Source organism: Manihot esculenta, chromosome 4, assembly GCF_001659605.2.
Source record: "Manihot esculenta cultivar AM560-2 chromosome 4, M.esculenta_v8, whole genome shotgun sequence".
Taxonomy (NCBI): Eukaryota; Viridiplantae; Streptophyta; class Magnoliopsida; order Malpighiales; family Euphorbiaceae; genus Manihot; species Manihot esculenta.
The window spans coordinates 34,133,067-34,152,706 of record NC_035164.2 but is presented as its reverse complement, the minus strand read 5'-3'; the positions used below and the strand labels follow the sequence as shown (position 1 = coordinate 34,152,706).

At 34.2% G+C, this 19,640-nt stretch overlaps 2 protein-coding genes across 7 annotated transcripts; both read left to right on the top strand.

Annotated features, from left to right (window-relative positions):
• Window positions 1–1,568: 1,568 nt before the first annotated feature.
• Window positions 1,569–7,054, top strand: LOC110613532 (phospholipid:diacylglycerol acyltransferase 1). 2 transcript variants are annotated; one of them, XM_021754710.2, is made up of 7 exons: window positions 1,569–2,481; window positions 3,434–3,656; window positions 3,791–4,074; window positions 4,786–5,113; window positions 5,443–5,702; window positions 6,022–6,512; window positions 6,700–7,054. In XM_021754710.2, exons 1-6 carry the CDS (start codon window positions 2,018–2,020, stop codon window positions 6,503–6,505), a joined length of 2,043 nt encoding a protein of 680 aa, XP_021610402.1. In that variant the 5' UTR covers window positions 1,569–2,017; the 3' UTR covers window positions 6,506–6,512; window positions 6,700–7,054. The 2 variants fall into 2 exon arrangements, with proteins under 2 accessions (XP_021610402.1, XP_021610403.1); XM_021754711.2 differs by having other exon boundaries at window positions 6,022–6,535.
• A 1,413-nt stretch (window positions 7,055–8,467) lies between these two features.
• LOC110613377 (polyadenylate-binding protein-interacting protein 3) lies at window positions 8,468–19,329 on the top strand. 5 transcript variants are annotated; one of them, XM_021754463.2, is made up of 16 exons: window positions 8,468–8,834; window positions 9,318–9,406; window positions 10,878–11,026; window positions 11,112–11,267; window positions 11,404–11,534; window positions 11,741–11,931; window positions 12,622–12,799; window positions 12,889–13,125; window positions 13,713–13,837; window positions 13,991–14,057; window positions 14,185–14,215; window positions 14,424–14,749; window positions 17,065–17,205; window positions 18,409–18,507; window positions 18,607–18,669; window positions 18,984–19,329. In XM_021754463.2, coding segments are annotated over exons 2-16 (1,926 nt in total). In that variant the 5' UTR covers window positions 8,468–8,834; window positions 9,318–9,404; the 3' UTR covers window positions 19,014–19,329. The 5 variants fall into 5 exon arrangements, with proteins under 5 accessions (XP_021610155.1, XP_043811851.1, XP_043811850.1 ...); XM_043955916.1 differs by having other exon boundaries at window positions 10,868–11,026; window positions 14,427–14,749; XM_043955915.1 differs by having other exon boundaries at window positions 10,868–11,026.
• Window positions 19,330–19,640: the final 311 nt, after the last annotated feature.

Here is a 19,640-nt window from a genome sequence, read left to right as displayed (position 1 = left end):
TTAATGTGATAAATGAGATTATTACGAATCGAGTTCGAACCAAACTCGAGTTTAATATTTATTTTATAAATTGAGTTCGAGCTTATAAATGAAATTCGAGTCGAGTTCAAACTCAAATTCGAACTTTTAAATTTATTTTTTAATCGAATTGAGCTTATCAACGTTCGACTTGGTTCAATTTGATTATGGCCCTAAATTTTTCCGCTTTCGATCATGGACATATCATTTTATAATATTGTAATATTTTATTAAATAAAATTATAATATAATAAAAAATTTTAATTATAGCAACTTCTTACGGTTTAAGGACACAAGAGTTGGCCTACAAAGAAGTATATCCGGCTAGTCTTTAAGATTACATTAATCCTCCAATTCCAACTAATAAGCTTACTTAATTCGTCATTACCTTCATCTCTAAGTCGGCTCTTGGCATTAATACTAAAATTAAGAAGAGACAGGTGGTTCCTTCCAGGCTTACCATTAGAATTCCAGAACTTTTATTTGATATAATTTATTTTATAAGAAAAATTAAATAACTTTTTTTTTCCAGAGAAAAAGAACTGTTTAACAAAACAAACAAAAATGTGAAAAAGATGAAACTATACTAAATGATGATTTTAATTTTAGTTAATATACTTTTCGTTAAAAAGATTCAAAACTGTTTTTAAATAATATTTTGGAAAAAAAGATGTTTTGTTTCAAATCACAGACCAGTTCATACTCGGTTGGCCCAGCCTGGTGGGCTTTTTTGACCAGCTTAATTCAAGATTCTGAGTTACTTTGAAGCTTGGGCTTTAAAAAATATAATTATTAAAATACAGATTTTTTTAGTTAATTAATATATTTGAATTACTTTAATATATAAATAATTTTATTGTTAATTAAATAAATAAGTAAATTAAGAAACTCCAGTAATAATATTTAAATATGTAAAATATGGTAAAAATATAATATTAGCATGCGGCCCTCATTTTTCTTCTTTTTTTGCAATGTGGCCCTCATTCTTTAAGATACCTTATTATATGGGTTTTTTTATTTCTTTTATTGGTTTCCTAAAAAAGCAAATTCTTTTATCGGTTAAAATAAACAAATCCAGAACGTCCCCAACAGTTTTTTTAAAAAAAAAAGAATCCTGATATTTATTTTTATTTTATATTTTTTGTAAGGGATGATGAAAAATTTAGGGGAAAAAAAATCTTCTAGATGGTCGTAGTTGATTGAAATAACAATAATTTATTATTTAATAATAATAACAATAACGCAATTACTAGAACTGGGCAATTACGCACGTGCCTTTGGAACCTGCCGCTTGAAGGCATAAAAACGGTGCGTCGTTTCAACGAGTCAGTTAAAAGCCATCAATCGTCATTCACGACTATTCTAATCTGAGCCAGCCATTCCTCTTATTTAAGATAACACGTCGCTCACGCAACAGGCTGCTGACACTTCATCACCCAATAAAATATTGCCACGTCTGTAGATTTAGTTTGTTCCCATATTGCGGGACCCATAATATTACTGTCTTTCCCAATAATTGTCCGACTTGCCTCCATTCTGTGAATCGGCGCTACACGAAACTGCCCCACATCCCTTGTTAACCCCCCACAACAGATTTTTGAAATTTTCTGTCCAGAAATCTAAAACCCAGAAAATTAATTAAATAAATTCTCCAATATCCGAAAATAAAATCTCATTTCGTTCTGAATTTTGCTTTTTTTAATATAAAAATCCTTTTTTAAAAGCTCTTTTATCCATCTTTATGGGATATATTCTCTGGAAATAAGGTTTACGTGCTGGAGCTGCAGCTTGAAATTTTCTTTCAAAAAGTGTTTTTTTTTTGTTCTTTTTCTTTTTTAAAGTTTCTAATTGAATTGAAAAAAGTCTAAATTTTACTAATTTTTTTGTTGGGTTCTGTTTGTATCTTATTTCAAAAGCCATTGGAAGTATATAATCTTGTCCCCTAATTAGATCTCTGCATTTTATCAGTACTGTTCTTCTGGGGTAATTGAACTCAGAAATGCCTCTAATTCGGCGCAAAAAAGCCACTGAGCCCAGCGAAAGCTCAGCATCGGATGTAAAAACACCAAGCGAGGAGGAAGATGATGACAATAAAAAGAAACAGCAGAAGAAACCCACCAGTGGAAAAGCGCAGAAAAAGCCCGGAATCAGACCGAAATGGTCTTGTGTAGATAATTGCTGCTGGTTCGTGGGCTGCATATGCATGGCTTGGTGGATTCTACTGTTTCTCTACAACGCAATGCCTTCATATTTGCCCCAGTATGTCACCGAGGCTATCACGGGTCCCTTGCCGGATCCGCCGGGTGTGAAGTTGAGGAAGGAGGGATTGAAGGCCAAGCATCCAGTGGTTTTTGTCCCTGGGATTGTCACGGCGGGGCTTGAGTTGTGGGAAGGGCACCAGTGTGCTGAAGGTTTGTTTCGGAAGCGGCTTTGGGGTGGAACTTTCGGAGAAGTATACAAGAGGTAAGAGATGATTGTGCTTTTTCTGTGTTTCTAATGACTTGTTAATTGCTTTTGTTTTTGTCTCGTGCTTTTGTTTGATGAATTGGAGATGCAAATGTACTTGTTATGTATAGAAGCTGTTTAACTAACCAGCAAACTTAAAACCCTGGAGATTAGTTTGCTTTTGTATATTGATCAGCTATTCAGTAGTGTTGATTACAATATTATAACTGACTTTGCATTGAGGAATTTTTGTTCCTTTGTTGGGAAGCTAATTTATTTTTATTGTTTTTCTCGGATAAGATAAGTTGTAACTGAAAAATTTGCCCTTCTATTGGTTAATTTGTTTCTTTTTTTTCCAGATATATATATATGAGTTGTTCATTGTTATAGTGTATACCAGATTAGTGGTTGAAACTGGATATGGCAAAGGTCATCAAAATGTCAACAGCTCTTTACTGAGCTCTTTTTTTTGAGAGATTACAGAGGTCTTTTTAATTCATACCAAGACGTATTGCTTTTTATGGTAACTTACCATATTCATTAAATTTTGGTCTTCTGATCAGATAAATAATGTTCTGCTTGTCAATTAAAGTATAAACTCTGTACAGCACGCCAAAATGAATACAGAAAGCAATTAACAATAAAGCTCAAATTTATTAACATGGCTTATATTCAGCATCTATGATTTGATTGGACAAGTCAGTGCTTCAGTTATGGAAACTTACCACTGTTTCCATCTCCCTCCTCTCCTTTTGTTAAATTGAACAGAGTAATGCTGGCTTAATTGCAATAGAAAAAATAGAAAGGAATTTACTATTTTTTAAATAAAAAATCTGTGCTCTAAATTCAAAGGCGGTTAGGAATTGCCGAGTCCAATTAGATATCATTGGCAGCTTCTTGCTATCAGTTGTGGAATGCTGCTGGTGATTGGCTGAGCACCTTTCAATTGTTCTGTTGGATATTTTTGCAGACCTCTATGTTGGGTAGAGCACATGTCACTAAACAATGAAACTGGATTGGATCCTCCTGGTATAAGGGTTAGGCCTGTATCTGGACTTGTGGCTGCTGATTACTTTGCTCCAGGCTACTTTGTGTGGGCAGTTATGATTGCTAACCTGGCACGCATTGGATATGAGGAGAAAACAATGTATATGGCCTCATATGATTGGAGACTTTCATTTCAGAACACTGAGGTTTTTCTTTACTTTTTTTATTCCCCATCTTGAATTTCTTGATATTGTTACAGACGCATGTTTGATTTATCTTTTAGCATCTGTTCTTTTCAATCATATAAATGATTATATATCTCATAAACATGATAAATCAGGTCCGTGATCAAACATTAAGCCGCATGAAGACTAATATAGAACTGATGGTTGCTACCAATGGTGGGAATAAGGCCGTTATTATTCCACATTCGATGGGTGTTTTGTACTTTCTGCATTTCATGAAGTGGGTTGAGGCACCAGCTCCAATGGGAGGAGGGGGAGGACCAGATTGGTGTGCAAAGCATATCAAGGCAGTGATGAATATTGGTGGTCCATTTTTAGGTGTTCCAAAAGCAGTTGCAGGGCTTTTCTCTGCTGAAGCAAGGGATATTGCAGTTGCCAGGTTTTTGCAGTGATCTTCTCATAGATTATTTAGAGATGAATGTGGCATACTAGAAATTACAAATTCTTGTCAAGAGGATTAAAGAGAAATGAAACTTGCAGTAAAACAGTGCATTTATTATTTTCTTCTAGATATGAACAACTGAACATAAATTGAACATGTGTTAATCCATTTACCATAATCTTCTAGAAGTGTACTTATCTTTTGTTGGTATTGTCAGAATGTTTGTTACAAGCCATCTTGCTTTTCTCCTACTGACAACTGAAATTTAGTTTTTTTTTTTTCAAAAAGATGTTTCCCTTGTCTTAGTAATTAGTCAATCCTTTCAAGTACAAATCATATCTCATTTAACATGTTTTGCCTTTTAAATTAATAGAGGCTTAATTGTCACATTATTGACAACTTTCAGTTGGCAACTAGTCACCAGTCCAGTTCTGAAAGGAAGCATATGCATCTTATGTTACATGAGCTTCTGAGTTTTTTACCTGTTTATAGACAATATTTTTCCTCTACCCATATGTTTTCATATTTAAAGCAAGTAGTTTTTTGGAACAAGAAGTTGCTCTTCTATTGCTGATCGTCAATTACACATCCTATTGTCTTTCATGTAGGCACTTTCTTTCCTGTGTTCATGATGTTTATTTTTATATGCATTTATTTCTAGTCAGCTTGCGTGCAGTGAATGCTCTAAATTGTATTTCCAATTTGCAGGGCCATTGCACCGGGTTTCTTGGAAAATGATATATTTTCCCTTCAGACATTGCAACATGTAATGAAGATGTCTCGCACATGGGATTCAACCATGTCAATGATACCAAAAGGTGGGGACACTATTTGGGGTGATCTTGATTGGTCTCCTGAAGAAGGTTATATTCCTAGCAAGGGAAGGCAAAGAAACAATGACATCAAGAATGGTAACCAAGATGGGATTGAAAATGATGTTTCTCAAAGAAAGAGTGTTAAATATGGAAGAATTATATCATTTGGGAAAGACGTAGCAGAGGCACATTCATCTGATATTGGGAGGATTGAGTTTAGGGTAAGTCTTTTATTTTCTCTTAAGTTTGGTGAGAAAGACAGAAATCTTTTAACTTTTAGCCTACCTGTGCATGTTTGTTTCATTTATTGCCAAGTTATGTGGATTTAGTATGTTGTACGGTTGTGCTTTCTTGCACTCACTTTTATGAGCGGGGTGTTGCAATTTATGCTTTTACTTATTTCTTAATTTATGGCTGGTTTTGTATTCTTCTGATAAATTGATACCATTCTCCCATCTAAGTTCTTATTGCTTCTATTCATCATTATCAGCCTTTTCAGAATTTTCAACTGTTGCTGCTGTAATGTGTCCTTTGCTATCTCAATATGCAGGATGCTGTTAAAGGTTGTAGTGTTGCAAACAATACTTGTCGTGATGTGTGGACAGAGTACCATGAAATGGGATATGGAGGTATTAAAGCTGTAGCGGAATATAAGGTTTATACTGCTGGATCTATTCTAGATCTGCTTAATTTTGTTGCCCCAAAAATGATGGAGCGTGGTAGTGCACATTTCTCTTATGGAATTGCCGACAATTTGGATGATCCAAAGTACGAACACTACAAATATTGGTCAAACCCCCTGGAGACAAAGTGAGAATTCCATACTTTTTCAATTATTCTTAGTAACTGCAATTTGAATTTTCTTCTTTGAACAGCCTTTTCAAAATATAATGATAGCAATATCCCTCATTGCTTATTTACAAACCCTCATTTTAGTATGTGTGCTTATCTACAGCTTTAAGTTTTAACTGTAGGAAACTGTTTAATGAAGAAAGCTAGCTTTTAGATTTTTTTTCCCTTGTTAGATAGTAGTTCCATAAACAAATTCTGCCAACATACCATTGAAAACGATGGCATCTGTCACGGTCTCATTGTTGACTATTCTTCATCTGTCATGATGGTTTTACAGGTTACCCAATGCACCAGAAATGGAAATCTTTTCCATGTACGGAGTTGGCATACCAACTGAAAGAGCTTATGTTTATAAGTTATCTCCTGCTGCTGAATGCTATATTCCATTTCAGATCGACACATCAGCTGATGGGGAAGATGAAGACAGCTGTTTGAGAGATGGAGTCTACACTGTTGATGGGGATGAGACTGTTCCTGTTTTAAGTGCAGGCTTCATGTGTGCTAAAGCTTGGCGAGGGAAAACCAGATTCAATCCTTCAGGAAGTCGAACATACATTAGGGAGTATTATCATTCTCCTCCATCAAACTTGCTGGAGGGCCGGGGCACCCAAAGTGGTGCTCATGTTGACATAATGGGAAATTTTGCTCTAATCGAGGACTTAATGAGGGTGGCAGCTGGGGCTACAGGAGAAGAATTGGGAGGCGATCAAGTTTATTCGGATATCTTTAAGTGGTCTGACAAGATCAACTTACCATTGTAATTGCAAGGTGGTGCCAAAATTTTTAAACCAGTGCGTTATTCTGATTAACATGAAATTTCTTAGAAGTCAGTTTCTTTGTTTATCTGAATTGTTTTTTGCATCAGTATACCTTTCCCAGTTAACCAGCTCCCTTGTAATTTGCTGTTGCTGTCTGAAGAAAATTTGCTGACACTTCTTCATTCTTCCATTTGCAGGAATGTGAGAGCTGAGGATGCAACAAGTAATTCCATCAAAACAGCCTTATTTTTCGCTTGTGCCTGTCCTGAACATTATAATTCTTAAGCAAGGCACCTAAGTTTGTCTGGTCTGTCATCTGAAAGTGATTTAGAAGAAAGCTGCAAATCTGGCTGCTGCATGGCAGGTTCGCTTTCGATGTGAAGTTGAACTGCATCTGTTGTTATTTATTTTAGATTAATCATGATATACATCTTCTGTATTTTGTAATTCCTGCACCTGGAACTTCTATTCTTCTACAAATGAAAATTATATACATGTCCTTGGAGATAGAAAGTTGGAACTGTACATTATATCAAACTGATTTGCTCTTGCTGAAATCACTTCTCTCAGTTAACAGGGTTGCTAGTGGATCTCAGATTATTCCCACTTTGGATGATTGAAATAGCTAATGCCAGTGAATGCTATGAAGTTTGGCTGTTATGGGAATCAGAACCCAATTTTTAAAAGGAGCATACAGTTTTCTGAAAATGAACATGCTTGACCTTCTTTTATCATGTGATTGATGTTACCCTTTTTCAGTAAATCATAAGGAACCAAGAATGTTCTTACTTTTGGGAAAATGATAATGATTCTGAATGTGTGTGATCAGGTGATCCCACGAGCATGAACTTTCTATAAACTCACCTTTATTTATACATGAATTAATAAACTATAATTAATATATTTAAAATTAATAAATGCTATTATTTTTCTTAAAATAAATATTCATATCACTTTTTTTTCTTTCTAAAAATATATGTTATGTTTGTAATATGAAATAGTGTTATGGAGAAAGAATTATTAAGATTTGAATAGCTAGGTGAAATAAAAGGTGATCTTATAATTGTTTTTTCTTAATCATTATGTAAAGGTTTTAAACGATAAATAAAAGTGAATAATAAATAAATAAATTTCTAAAAAATATATTAATTTATAATCATCAACTAAATAGTAGCTTATCAAAATAGACTCAAAATTTGTAAGGTTAAAGAAAATGATCAATTATAGGTAACTAAGGATTTGTTTCTTATTTATAAAGTAGAAAAAATAAAAAGAAAATGAAAGATAAGTTTTGTACATATATTTTTTATTTTCTCCCTAATTCGAGAGAAAAATAACAACTTTATGAAGGGAAAGTTTACTTACATTAAAAAAATCAAAATTTACTTTTTAATTATATACATGTATATTTAAGAAAAATAAATTAACTATAAATATTTTTATTTTTCTCAATTAAGATAAATTTAGTTTTCTTTTCATTTTTCTCTACTTATTTTTAAATTATTATTATTTTTTATATTATATTAATATATAAATTCACTATTATAATTTTATTTTATTTAATTTTATTTTTTTGAAATTTCTCAAAATATTATTTTATATTTAAAATAGATATGATTAAAAAATTAATAAAAAGTTATTTTTAATATATAATATTGTGTATAAAAATAAAATAAAATAAATAAAAATTATAAAATTTTATTTTTTTATATAACTTCTAACTTTTTTAATAATGAACGATTATTCAGTGGATAACTTTTTAATAATCTATAGCTACTTAAATATTAATATTTTAATTCTATTACAACTCTAAATATTATTTTCAAAATTATTACTAAACAGAATTTTGCAAGTGTTTGAATTAAATTTGTAATTAAAATAAAATTGAAGGTTATCAAATTTTCCGACTCCTTTAATTCTTAACCATAATTTAATCGGATGTATTGGACTCGGTTCCACCGGATCATTCTCCTTCCTTTCGTGGTCTTTTCAATTCATCGCTTCGCTCTCTCTCTCTTTTTCGCGTTATTTTCTTCTCAAAAATCAGCAAAACCTCTCCCCCTTCCCCCTCCCCCCGCCATCTCCTCTCCTTCTCTCTCGGTCGCATCGAATCCTCACTCGCCGTCTCTCTTTCTCCGTCTCGCTGAGCAAGCACCTATACATCGTTGCTTCTTGTTTCCTTGTGATTCGTGCTCATGATCCTTCTCGCTTTCGAGCGCTGAAACGAAAACCTTCACCGCTAACCCTAACTCACCAACACTAATTCCATTCCCTCTATTCTCAAGACTCAGCCGTTTGACCTAAAACACAGAATTAGTTAACCATATCTAAGGTAAGGATCGTGCCCGCAATTTTTTTTTGGTGTTTAATTTATCACTTTTTGTTAGGTATTTTCGGATTTTGGAAGCTAATAAGATGAAAATTGTGTTAGGGGGAGTGTTATATTACTAGTTTTTGGTTTCTGATTTGGGGTTTTAAATGGTTCTGAATGTGGGTTTGATAAATTGCAGTTGTTTCTTTTATGACATGAGTTGCATTTTATCTAAACCTGAATGGAATTGATGTTAATGCATGCAGTTTAGTGTTTTCCGGTCTAAACGTTTTCTTTAATGGTTTCTTGCTTACTGCTCTTCTTAGTTATGCATAGCTGTTTGTTGTTAATCTTGAACTTGCTGTATTCTTTTGTTCTCTTAGTACCCATGTAAGCATTGTTAGTTGCTTAGGCGTTAGGCCATGATTTTTTATTTGCTTTTGTGGTTAGGAAGACAGTGATCTATTGGTTATGCTGTGCATTATTGCTTTTCGTTGGTTGTAGGTTCTGTAAGTTCCTTCTTGCTGATGGTTTAATCCATAGAGGCACTGCATATGCTTATACTGCAACAGATTTTACTTTAATGCGTATATGTAAGTGCATGTGTGCTTATATGATTTATGAATATGCCTTTTTTGGTGCATCTTTTATTGAATCTGAACTTGTTTTATGTTTAGTCCATTTTGAATGATGGAGTCCGGAACTCTGGGATGACTCTTGGCATACTTATGTATTGTAATAACCACAAATGATTACTAAGTTGATGTTATGGACTATTTTCTAGTATTTGATTTATTTTAGGATTAAATTGCTTTATCCTTTATTTTAGGATTACATTGTTTAATCTTATCTCGTACTTTTCTTATTCCTTGGGACTCCTATCTTAGTAGAATTGTGTTATGTGTTAAACAGTGACACTATTGCCTATATATATTGCTGGAAAATCAGAAATAAAATAAGCAGATTTATTTCATCTAAATTGAGATTTGAACTCTCTCTCAATGAGTTTAAAAGGTCAAAACTCCCTTTATTGAGCTCACAACAGCAACAATTGGGCAAGAATCAAATACTTAGCAATTTAATCCTAAAATACTAGAAAAGAGTCCATAACAGCTGATCTCATAGAAATTGGTTTCTTGTTTCCATTTCTGAGGTTTGTTTCTTTTCAAGATGTTAAAACTTAACACACATGAGTCTGTATCATTTACATTAGAGATGTAAACTCAACTGAATTCAATGAAGCTTTATTCCTAATCCAATTGGTGTCAATCATGTGGATCCTTTTTTCCCCTTAATTCTGTTTGGTCCTGGAATCATGCATCAAAAGGCTAGGTGCAGTGATTTCCTTGTATTATTTATCTTATGATGAGCATGTTTGAATGTCTTTGGTTTGTGGGGATCCTGTCTGTGGTCACTTAGCCTTTTGTGTACTATGGAGATTCTCTAAAGAGGTTTGAAATGTTTATTATTTAAGAGAAAGAAAATAAGAAGAAAGTCAAGGGCTGATTGTCAATAGTTGGAGAACACAAGAAATGTAGAAGGAATTATATGGTGTTTGGAAAGTAAGAGAGGATGAAGAGTTTCAAAATATTAAAAAGAATCTTTTTCATTGTGCTTTGAAGGAACTGAACCACTTAAATTCTTGTAATGTTTTCTTAATTCTATAACACAGCTACTAGTATTTTATACTATTTGTTCTGCTAAGTTTATAAATACGGATTGATTTATTAGTTAATACTAAGCTGTAGATACAGGTGAGGACTGATATGATAGTAAACCATGTTACAGAGGTAGCAATGCACTATGGCTACTGGTGCATCCTTTTTATGCTGTATATCAGGAGCCTGATTGAACACTCATTACCATCCCACACCCCAACACCCCCACCGAAAAAAAAAAGAATAAAAAAACTTCAGACATAAATTTGGCATTGTACATTGGTAAATCATGCACCTCACTTCTCATAAATAGGTCTGATTATGCTTAACAATGACAATTGCCAGCTATTAATTGGTCTATTTCTCTCTAGCTTCTGCTGCCTGATTTGAATTTAGATACTTGTAGGTTAGAGGGTGCTGCTTTTGTTGAGATGAGTTTGCAACAGGCTGCACAACCCAAATTTTATGCCAATGGTCGTCGAAGAGCTGAGAGGGAAGGGGGGGCAAGGTTGGACAATAAACTGCAATCTGGAAGATCAAGTTCGAATAAACCAAGTAAGTTAGATCTTCTTCCTGTCTATAAATTGTCATAAACTCTTAATTGTATTCTTCCTTACAAAATTTTTTGTTATTGGTGCAGTGGTTGGTGGCAAAGTTGGAATGTTTGGGAGTCCCTCTCGTGATCGGCTTGTATATTTGTCGACATGTCTCATTGGGCATCCTGTGGAAGTCCACCTGAAAAATGGATGCATATATTCTGGCACATGTTATACAACAAATGTTGAGAAGGAATTTGGTATCTTCATAATTTATTTTTGTTGTTTAAGTGATGGTACTTTGTTGTTAGCACTGTAAATTGATTTTGTAGAGAATGTTGTATTTGTGTCTTGGGGTCAGTTTCCTTCTTAACATCCACTTGCTTGTCTTTTCAGCAATTGTTCTGAAAATGGCTCGCTTGATCAAGGATGTTTCTTTTCGAGGGCAGAAAGCAGAAAATCTTAGCAAGCCTCCTTCAAAGTCTTTAATTATACCTGGCAAAGAAGTTGCGCAAGTGATTGCAAAGGTTCAGCTACATTTTCTTTTTTGCAACTCTGTAGTTTACTAGTTTTGGTTTCTTCTGGTTCAAGCTGATTCCAAGTTGTGGATATGGATTTAGACAGAACATTTTTTTTGGGGGAGGGGGGGGAGGGGGTGGTTATTTAGTTGCAATATACCCATGCACAATATTCTTGAATTTTTTATCGTTGATAATTTTATCAATGGTGCCAGGATGTGTCCGTAACCATGGATGGGATGAACCAGGAGCTCCACTGTGAAAAGCAGCATGAGCTTATGATAGACTCCTTTATATCACAATCCTGTAATGTTGAAGTGGAGAGACAGCTGGAACCGTGGGTCCCTGATGAAGATGAACCACAGTGCCCTGAACTAGAGAATATATTTAATGGCCCTTGGAATAGGTACCTATTGTAATTTTTTTTATATCCCTATATCACTTAGTAGCAATTGTTCTACTGTTATGAATACATGCTGACTTGAGATTGATTACAACTGAATGCCTTTTGCATTGCTTTCTGGCTACCTGTGGTTTTTTCATCATATTCTTCTGTTCCTTCTGTATTTGCTGTTCCAGAATTAGAGTACTTATCTGGAATCATTTAAAGAGGAGTTATAGAAATATAATCTTGGAAGGATAACTATCAATTAAAAACTTCCCCTTAAAAGGATATGTTCTACTTAACTGGATAAGCGTCCCAGAATACATGTGTGTGTCTATATATATATATGTATATAGCTTGAGATTCATCTAATTGATTGCCAAGTGCATATTTGAATGCTTTCATGCTATTGATGAACCAAAGTTAAGGGCATTGAATGTTGGCAGACTGACCAAAGTCATGAGTTTGTATCTTTACAATTCAAGTGCAAGAAGTTAGAAGGAAATGGTTTAAGGTACAAGGAGAAGCTGTAACCATATATTAGTAAGTGTTTTTAAATTGAAGCTTCTGGGAGTTAGAACCAACCTTCTTTCTTTCCTATCCATTCTGTTAACTAAAATCTTTTTGCGTGTGTTCTTTTTGTCATATTAATTTCTTAACACCATGATGTATTTTTCTGATTTGATAGTTATGGATTATTCCTTTAAATAGGGGCTGGGATCAATTTGAGACAAATGAAATGCTATTTGGAGTAAAAAGCACCTTTGACGAAGAAATTTATACTACAAAACTTGAGAGAGGCCCTCAGATGAGAGAGTTGGAGAAAGAAGCTACAAGAATAGCAAGAGAAATTGAGGGTGAGGATACACAAGACCTTCATTTAGCTGAGGTGAGGTTATGTCCATGTCCTCTTCAGTATCTTCTTGTGACATATTAGTTTGTGGAGTTTTACTGTCTTTGTTTCAATTTGTTTAACAGGAAAGAGGCATCCACCTTGATGGAAATTTTGATATTGATGAAGAGACCAGATACTCTTCTGTATATAGAGGTATAGGGATTGACGATAGTGGATATGATGAAACTGAGGATATAATGTTTGATTCCCACAATAGTGAAACCTTTGGAGCTGCATCTGCTTCTTACACTAATGAGTCTGCTGATTTGACCCATGGGAGAAGTAATGAAGTAGTTCGAGTTTTATCAAGTTCTTCCCTGGTATCTCCTCTCCTTTATCTTATATTTGTTGAATTTGAGCTGAAGAAATTTGTATTTGTTTGTGACCAGTCATGCTATTGTTAATATATGACTCATGAAGCTCTATCTATCTTCTTAAATACTGTGTAACTTTTTATTATGTGCATTGTATATTTATAAATTTTTCTGGGGATGCCAAGATGGTTTCTACAAAGTAGGGACAGAAAGGACCATGATCACCTAACTTAGAAGAGGTGAATGGAGTTCTTGCATTGGCCTTCTTGATATAGAAGTTCCTTAAACAAATTGGTGGTCTAAAGGTGTCTATTTTAATCAATTGTAACCTTACTTTTCCAACAAGGCAATTAAGATTGGGGACTTGGGGTGGTTATAGTTGTCATTTATAATATTGACATTTCTCTTTCTTTTCTTTTGTCTTCCCTCCATGTACAAATCCAAAACAAACGGTAGGGTAAGCACCTTGCTTTCCTTCCCTTTTTCCAAGAACTTTAGTTTGTTTATGCTTGTCCTGCTGTTGCATTCCATTTTTTTTCAAGTGTTTTGATTATTATGGTACCCTAGCAATAATTTTCTGTTTCTTTGTACAGGATGAGGCACAATGTTCTCAGTCATGTACTGTTGCAGATTGTCATTCAGGTTCCTATGAGTATGCTAGACAGCCGGCATCTGAGAGTCCTTTTAAAAGTTTCTCTATCTCAGAATGTGAAAACAGGTTTATATGATATTTGCTTTATTACTGGATTAATGATTTCTGCACAGATGATAACATCAGTTGCTGGTTACTCTATGAGAATGGGTTGTAAGAATATGTATTTATGTGTTAATTTTTTCTGGAATTCATAAATTGCTCACTTGCTAATTATAGGATCCAAGAGAATCTTCATGGTGAACATGGAGGAAATGACAATGTGGAGTTAGTAGAAGAGCGAACTGTATGTCATAACTCTAATATGCATGACCCCTTTGTTATGAATCTTCTTGTTGCCTTATGTATCACTTTTGGTTCTGTCGTTTCTGAAATCAATATTTCTCAATTCCTGATCACTTCAAATACAACAGGTTGAGGGGGCTCAATTGCCAAGACATGCGGGTTAGTGAATTATTCTGTACTGCTTTTATTTTGACAGCCATCTAATGAAGTAGAAGAATCATGTGCATCACACACACACACACACACACACACACACACACACACACATACACGTAGAAGATCAGTATAGTGTATTCTTATTACCTGTTATCCGCAGTGAGTTTCAACTGTGGCAATAATTATCTAACATTTTATGCAATTGTTTCAGTAGATCCTCTGTCATTGAATGGAAAGAAAAATGGCTCTGATAAAGGAACGCTATCCCCAAATGCAACTGCCTATGCTCCATCAAATGTTTCTTCAGAAAGTTATGAGAAGACAAGTTCTTCTGCTCAACTGCCAGAAGGTGCGCCATCTCTCAAAGGAGCTCGAGAAGTGCAACCTTCAAACTCCCTTGGACGACCTGGCAGTTCTACGTCATCAAATTCTGATTGTATTGGTGCTGTCTCAGTTTCCAATAATCCTGGTTTATCGCCTAGCTCATCAATGGGTTCATTGTCTTCTGAGAAGTTGACATTAAATCCCCATGCTAAGGTACGGCAGATTTGAGGTTTGATTTTTTGCTTTTGTAGCGGTAGCATGAACACAGTTCGTAGACATAATTTATCACATATAGGACTACACAAAACTCATAGAAATTAATGTGCTATATTAATGTGGTATGGGAACATAATGATCCTAATACAGTTCTGGAATTTTGTTTATTGTAGAATTAGGAATTCAGGGTTTAACCATTTAGCAAGTTTATTGTTTTAGCCTTCATTATTATTATTATAATTTCCTAGTTTAAGTTATTAATTCTTCGTAATTAGATTTGAAATATGATTTCTAATTTGATTAGGTTTGCAAGTTCTATAAATAGGCTGATTTGTCTATTGTGTTGGTAGCTTTTGATTATGATAATATTGAGAATAATATCAATGAAAATGAGTTCTCTTTTTCTTTAAGGATTTGTTCCTTGGATTGTTTTTGCTCTTCCTTGTTGTTCCACAGGAATTGGCATCAAAGCCCCAAAAATCCTCCATGTGAATTGAAGCTGTGAAACCTGAACACAGCCCGTGCCTCTATTTCTCAAAATTTTTGATGTTTTTGTTCCCTAACCACTGTATTCTTGGTTTCTGCCTGACTTTACTGATTATTAACAAAAAAAAATAAAATAAAACAAGAACCCAAGCACTGCCGCTTCAAGTTCCCCACTCCCTCTAGTTGATGGAAGAAACCACTACCAACTGCAAAACTTTTTGGCCCGAGGCGACCTTGGCTTCCAAGAAGTCACGGGAGGGACAAGTTCGGACTAGGTTAAGAAATGACATTCAAATCTGCCCAGATTTCATTATTTTCCGTCAAATGGACCCCTATCCCACATTGCCTACAGCTGACCTCCCACTTTCCCTTGTTGGAACCTTCTTTTTTCACCCTTGGGGGAAGAACCCGGCGAGTCATGGCAAGAGACCCATTGGATAAGGAAGGGAGGCTCACCCAAAAACATACAAGCAGATTGATGATTATAATGATCAACTTGATGAAATATGTTATTTGAGTCTTGGGATATCTGGTTGATCTTACACTATAGAGAAAAAGCCTTGCCCTGGAACAATGTGAGTGTGACTATCAAACTCAACATGCTCAACAAGTAGTTAAGGAGAAACAACTCTAAGACTTTCAAGCATGGAAAGAAGCACATCTATTTCAAACTAGAGAAGAGTTGGATAAAGTAGAAGCATTGAAAATGCAAAGGCAAAATTTTTTGAAAAGTTAAGACAACAGCAAGAGGAGCTTGAGTCTAACAAGCAACTTGAGCTTGAAGTTGAAAATGATATTCAACAACTTGATAAAAAAGTAAATTGAGAAATCCTATCTGAAAAATCATCAAAAGCTTGACTTAATGATTCTGTACCTTTTGAAGAGCTCATTCTAAAGGAAGAAGCTGAAGAATTACTCACACCATGGAAACTTCAGTGGAGATTGAAGAATTTCAAGCTCTTTGTAATAATTTGAAGAGCCATTTGATCATAATTGTTACTTCCTCCATTTCATAATCTTTGTCCATTTTATTTTTTCACGTATTAAGAAAAACAATTTTTATAATTAACTTCCCGATTATATCTATAAGACATTAAATTTTATTAAATACTAAAAGATATTGTGACAATTAACGAGAGGTTCTTTTAGAAATAAGATAAAGTTAAATAAGGTTATAATAGTAAATTTATATATTAACTATATATAAAAAAGGAAAGTGAGCAATAATTTTAGGATAACAAAAAAAGAGATAAAAATTATGGGATGGATTGAATATTAATTTTATAGATTCAAATGTTTCATGAATGCAAAGGGAAGTAAAAAAGCCTTCATTTCATCTTACAGTCCTCCAAGGAAATAAGATTGTGTATTGTTCTTGCGGGCATTTGGATTTTAATGCACTTCAAAACTCGTGGTTGAGTCTAAGATCTTTATACAATTTAGGAATTTTACTTTGAATTAGGAATTTAGGGTTTAATTATTTAGGAACACTATTAATCTTTAGCCTTTTTGTTATTATTGTTTAGTTTGAGTTATTTAATATTCCTAATTAGATTTGAATTATTATTTCTATTCCTAATTTAATTATGTTTGTAAGCTCTATAAATAGGGCTAGTTTTCTATTTTTTTTGGTTGCTTTTGATAATAATAATTGTTTGAGAATAATACCAATGAGATTGAGTTCTCTTCCCCCCCCCTCTTCCTTTTTTTTAAGGACTCGTTCCTTGTTTTGTTTTTGTTCCCTCCTTGTTCCACATCATATATATCTTTATCATAAAATGCTAATGGGTCTTTTTTTTTCCTGCTCTTTTCAAATGTGGTTACAGGAATTCAAACTAAATCCCAACGCCAAGAGTTTCATGCCTTCTCAAACTTCTGTTAGGCCTCCATCACCCGATGGTTCCTTCTATTTTCACCCTAATGTTTCTTCTCTACCACAAATACATGGCATGCCTATGGGAATTGGAGTAAGCACTAAAATACAGCTTTAGTACTTGTTTGTTTCGCACTCTTGTGTTTTTAGAAATACAATAACTGAAAGTTGTGATGCTGCTTCCCATTTTATTTATTCTCCATTCACCCAGCAGTAAGTCTTTGGTGCAACATCACATTATCCGTTTAGCTCTTTATCATTGGGTGGACTTTTATGTTGGTAACAATTCTCGGTCTATTTTTCTATTTGGCATGGTCTGTTTGGTTAATGAACTCTTCATTACCTTTAACTAGATAAATGGAGGCATACAATAAATGTTGGGTATTAATCATCTGTGATTCCTTCCTGTCAACTACATTAATTAGTTATTTGAATTATCTGATCACCAGTCATCTTAGGCATGTTGTAAACTTATCTTCCTCCTTTTTCCTTGAGGAGCGGCAAACAATATAATCTTCTATTTGGACTCTTGAGTGCTGATTTAGAATCCCTTTCATGGTATTTAATTATCACTAATAGCTGCATGATTCCTATGACAAAGATTTTCATCCTTGTGACATTTGATATTGAGTGAAAACCATCTTTTGAATCTTTTGACGTCATTTTAGTGGTTGTTCTTTTTATTTAATTATCTGCATGGTGCATATAAAGATTCTAACGTCTAACTGGGGCTTGCTTCGTTAGTTGAATGAATAAAAACACAAGTATTTTAAAATCAAGTAGAGAGTTTAGTGATGGTGTTGTGTACCATTAAATTTGAATCTTTGTTTTGGTAACATTTGTGGTGCACATGCCATAACATTGACAATGCCTTTCTTTCACTACAGTTGTGTTGACCTATTTATTTATTTCCCTCCAAGAACTCGATTGGTCTTCCAACTTGAGATTGGGTAGAGATTATGGGACTCCTGGCCGGACCATTTCACTTGAACGTAGCAATATGGTCCATTTAATCATGGCAGAATTTCTTCTATTTTTACTTGTGGTTCCGTTGTGTTGGTTGATTAATTTGTTCCTGCTAAGTTAGAACCTTTATCTTTGTGTTCTGTAATGACTTCCTTAGGTATTTTTATTCACTAGGTAGCAGGTGCTTCTATTTTGCATATTTATGTCTCTTTTTGAAGCAACTTTGCTAGTGATATGAAATGAGACCTTTTTGTGCATTTAGTAGATGTGCAAATGTCTTTACATTCAATTTGGCTTGTTACAACTGTGACCAACTCAGAGGATTTTGCAGATTGGACAATCATTTACTGGCCATCAGCCAGTTATATTTAATCCACAGGTTGCATCATTGCAAACTCCACAAGCATATTTTCATCCAGGTGGACCTCAGGTAAAACATTTACTTGAAACAAACTTGTATTGGAGGTCTTGTTGGAATCCTCTTGGTTATGTTATCTGAATATACTTTTATATGTTCATCTGATTGTAGTATGGACAAAATATGCTTCTTGGTCAACCTAGGCAAGTCTTGTATGTGCCAAGCTACCAACCCGTGAGTAATTCTGATCTCTCTTCTAAATTCAAATTGCAAATATTATTTTGTACATTTCACCATGCAAAATTTGCTAGCGCATAAAATTTGAACATGATATGATTTTGTGGTTCTGCACCTGAGAAATTTTAGTGTTAATTAATCCCCCGTCATCACATTATGTTATTTTATCTGACTAGTGCCCGAGAGCACTCACCTCAGATTAGTGAAGGATGAGTATATTAATGTATAGGTCGTGTGAAGGGAGTGGATAATTGTTTTTCTTAGAACTGTAAATTATGCATATGTTGTGGTTTATTTTTGGTTTGGTGCAGGAAATGCAATACAAAGGACGAGAGTTCTAGTAATCTGACGACATTCTTGGCAGTTGCACTCTGCTCGCAAGGAATAAACTTCTGAGAGGCTGCTTGGAATAATTTTCCGGGGATCTAAGCCTGGCAGTCCATGAAGATCTATAGGTCTGGACCCCTATTTGTGCCCGGGCGCAGTTGACCATTTCTGGGATATATAATTCTTTTTTTTTTTTTGGAAAAAAGAAACTTTCCTGTATGCTTTCATTTATATCATGACTGGATTTTTCATCTTTCTTTCAACCAGTAGTGTTTTAACAGTGACTTCTTTAACTTGATAAAAGTAGTTATTGGATGCCGGTTTGCCTTATAGTTGTCCTGCATTGTTCCTGGTTCTTGCTTTGAGCATATAAAGAATATCCCTTGATTTAATTCTCCATCCACATCACATGTGATATTTAAATTTTGTACATGAAGAAAAAAGAACAACTCAATTGCTGAAATTGGATGGAGGCTAATGCAAAGGGGGTTCCGTTTATGTTAGGACGATAACTTTATGTTGTGCCCCTCTTTAAACTATAAGTTAATTTATTGGAATCACTCAAGCTAAAGCTTCTTGTTCGTGGTGATCTGTCTATGAAAGTGTTATATTTTAAATTCATAAAACTTAAAGAGTGAAAC

Bases quoted from the DNA above. Each gene is read 5' to 3' on its own strand.
- LOC110613532 (XM_021754710.2), top strand. From the start codon at position 2,018: ATGCCTCTAATTCGGCGCAAAAAAGCCACTGAGCCCAGCGAAAGCTCA. The intron at 2,482-3,433 runs GTAAGAGATGAT...ATATTTTTGCAG, and splicing joins TTCGGAGAAGTATACAAGAG to ACCTCTATGTTGGGTAGAGC. The intron at 4,075-4,785 runs GTTTTTGCAGTG...TCCAATTTGCAG, and splicing joins AGGGATATTGCAGTTGCCAG to GGCCATTGCACCGGGTTTCT.
- LOC110613377 (XM_043955915.1), top strand. The intron at 14,216-14,423 runs GTTAGTGAATTA...CAATTGTTTCAG, and splicing joins TCAATTGCCAAGACATGCGG to TAGATCCTCTGTCATTGAAT. The intron at 18,670-18,983 runs GTGAGTAATTCT...GGTTTGGTGCAG, and splicing joins ATGTGCCAAGCTACCAACCC to GAAATGCAATACAAAGGACG.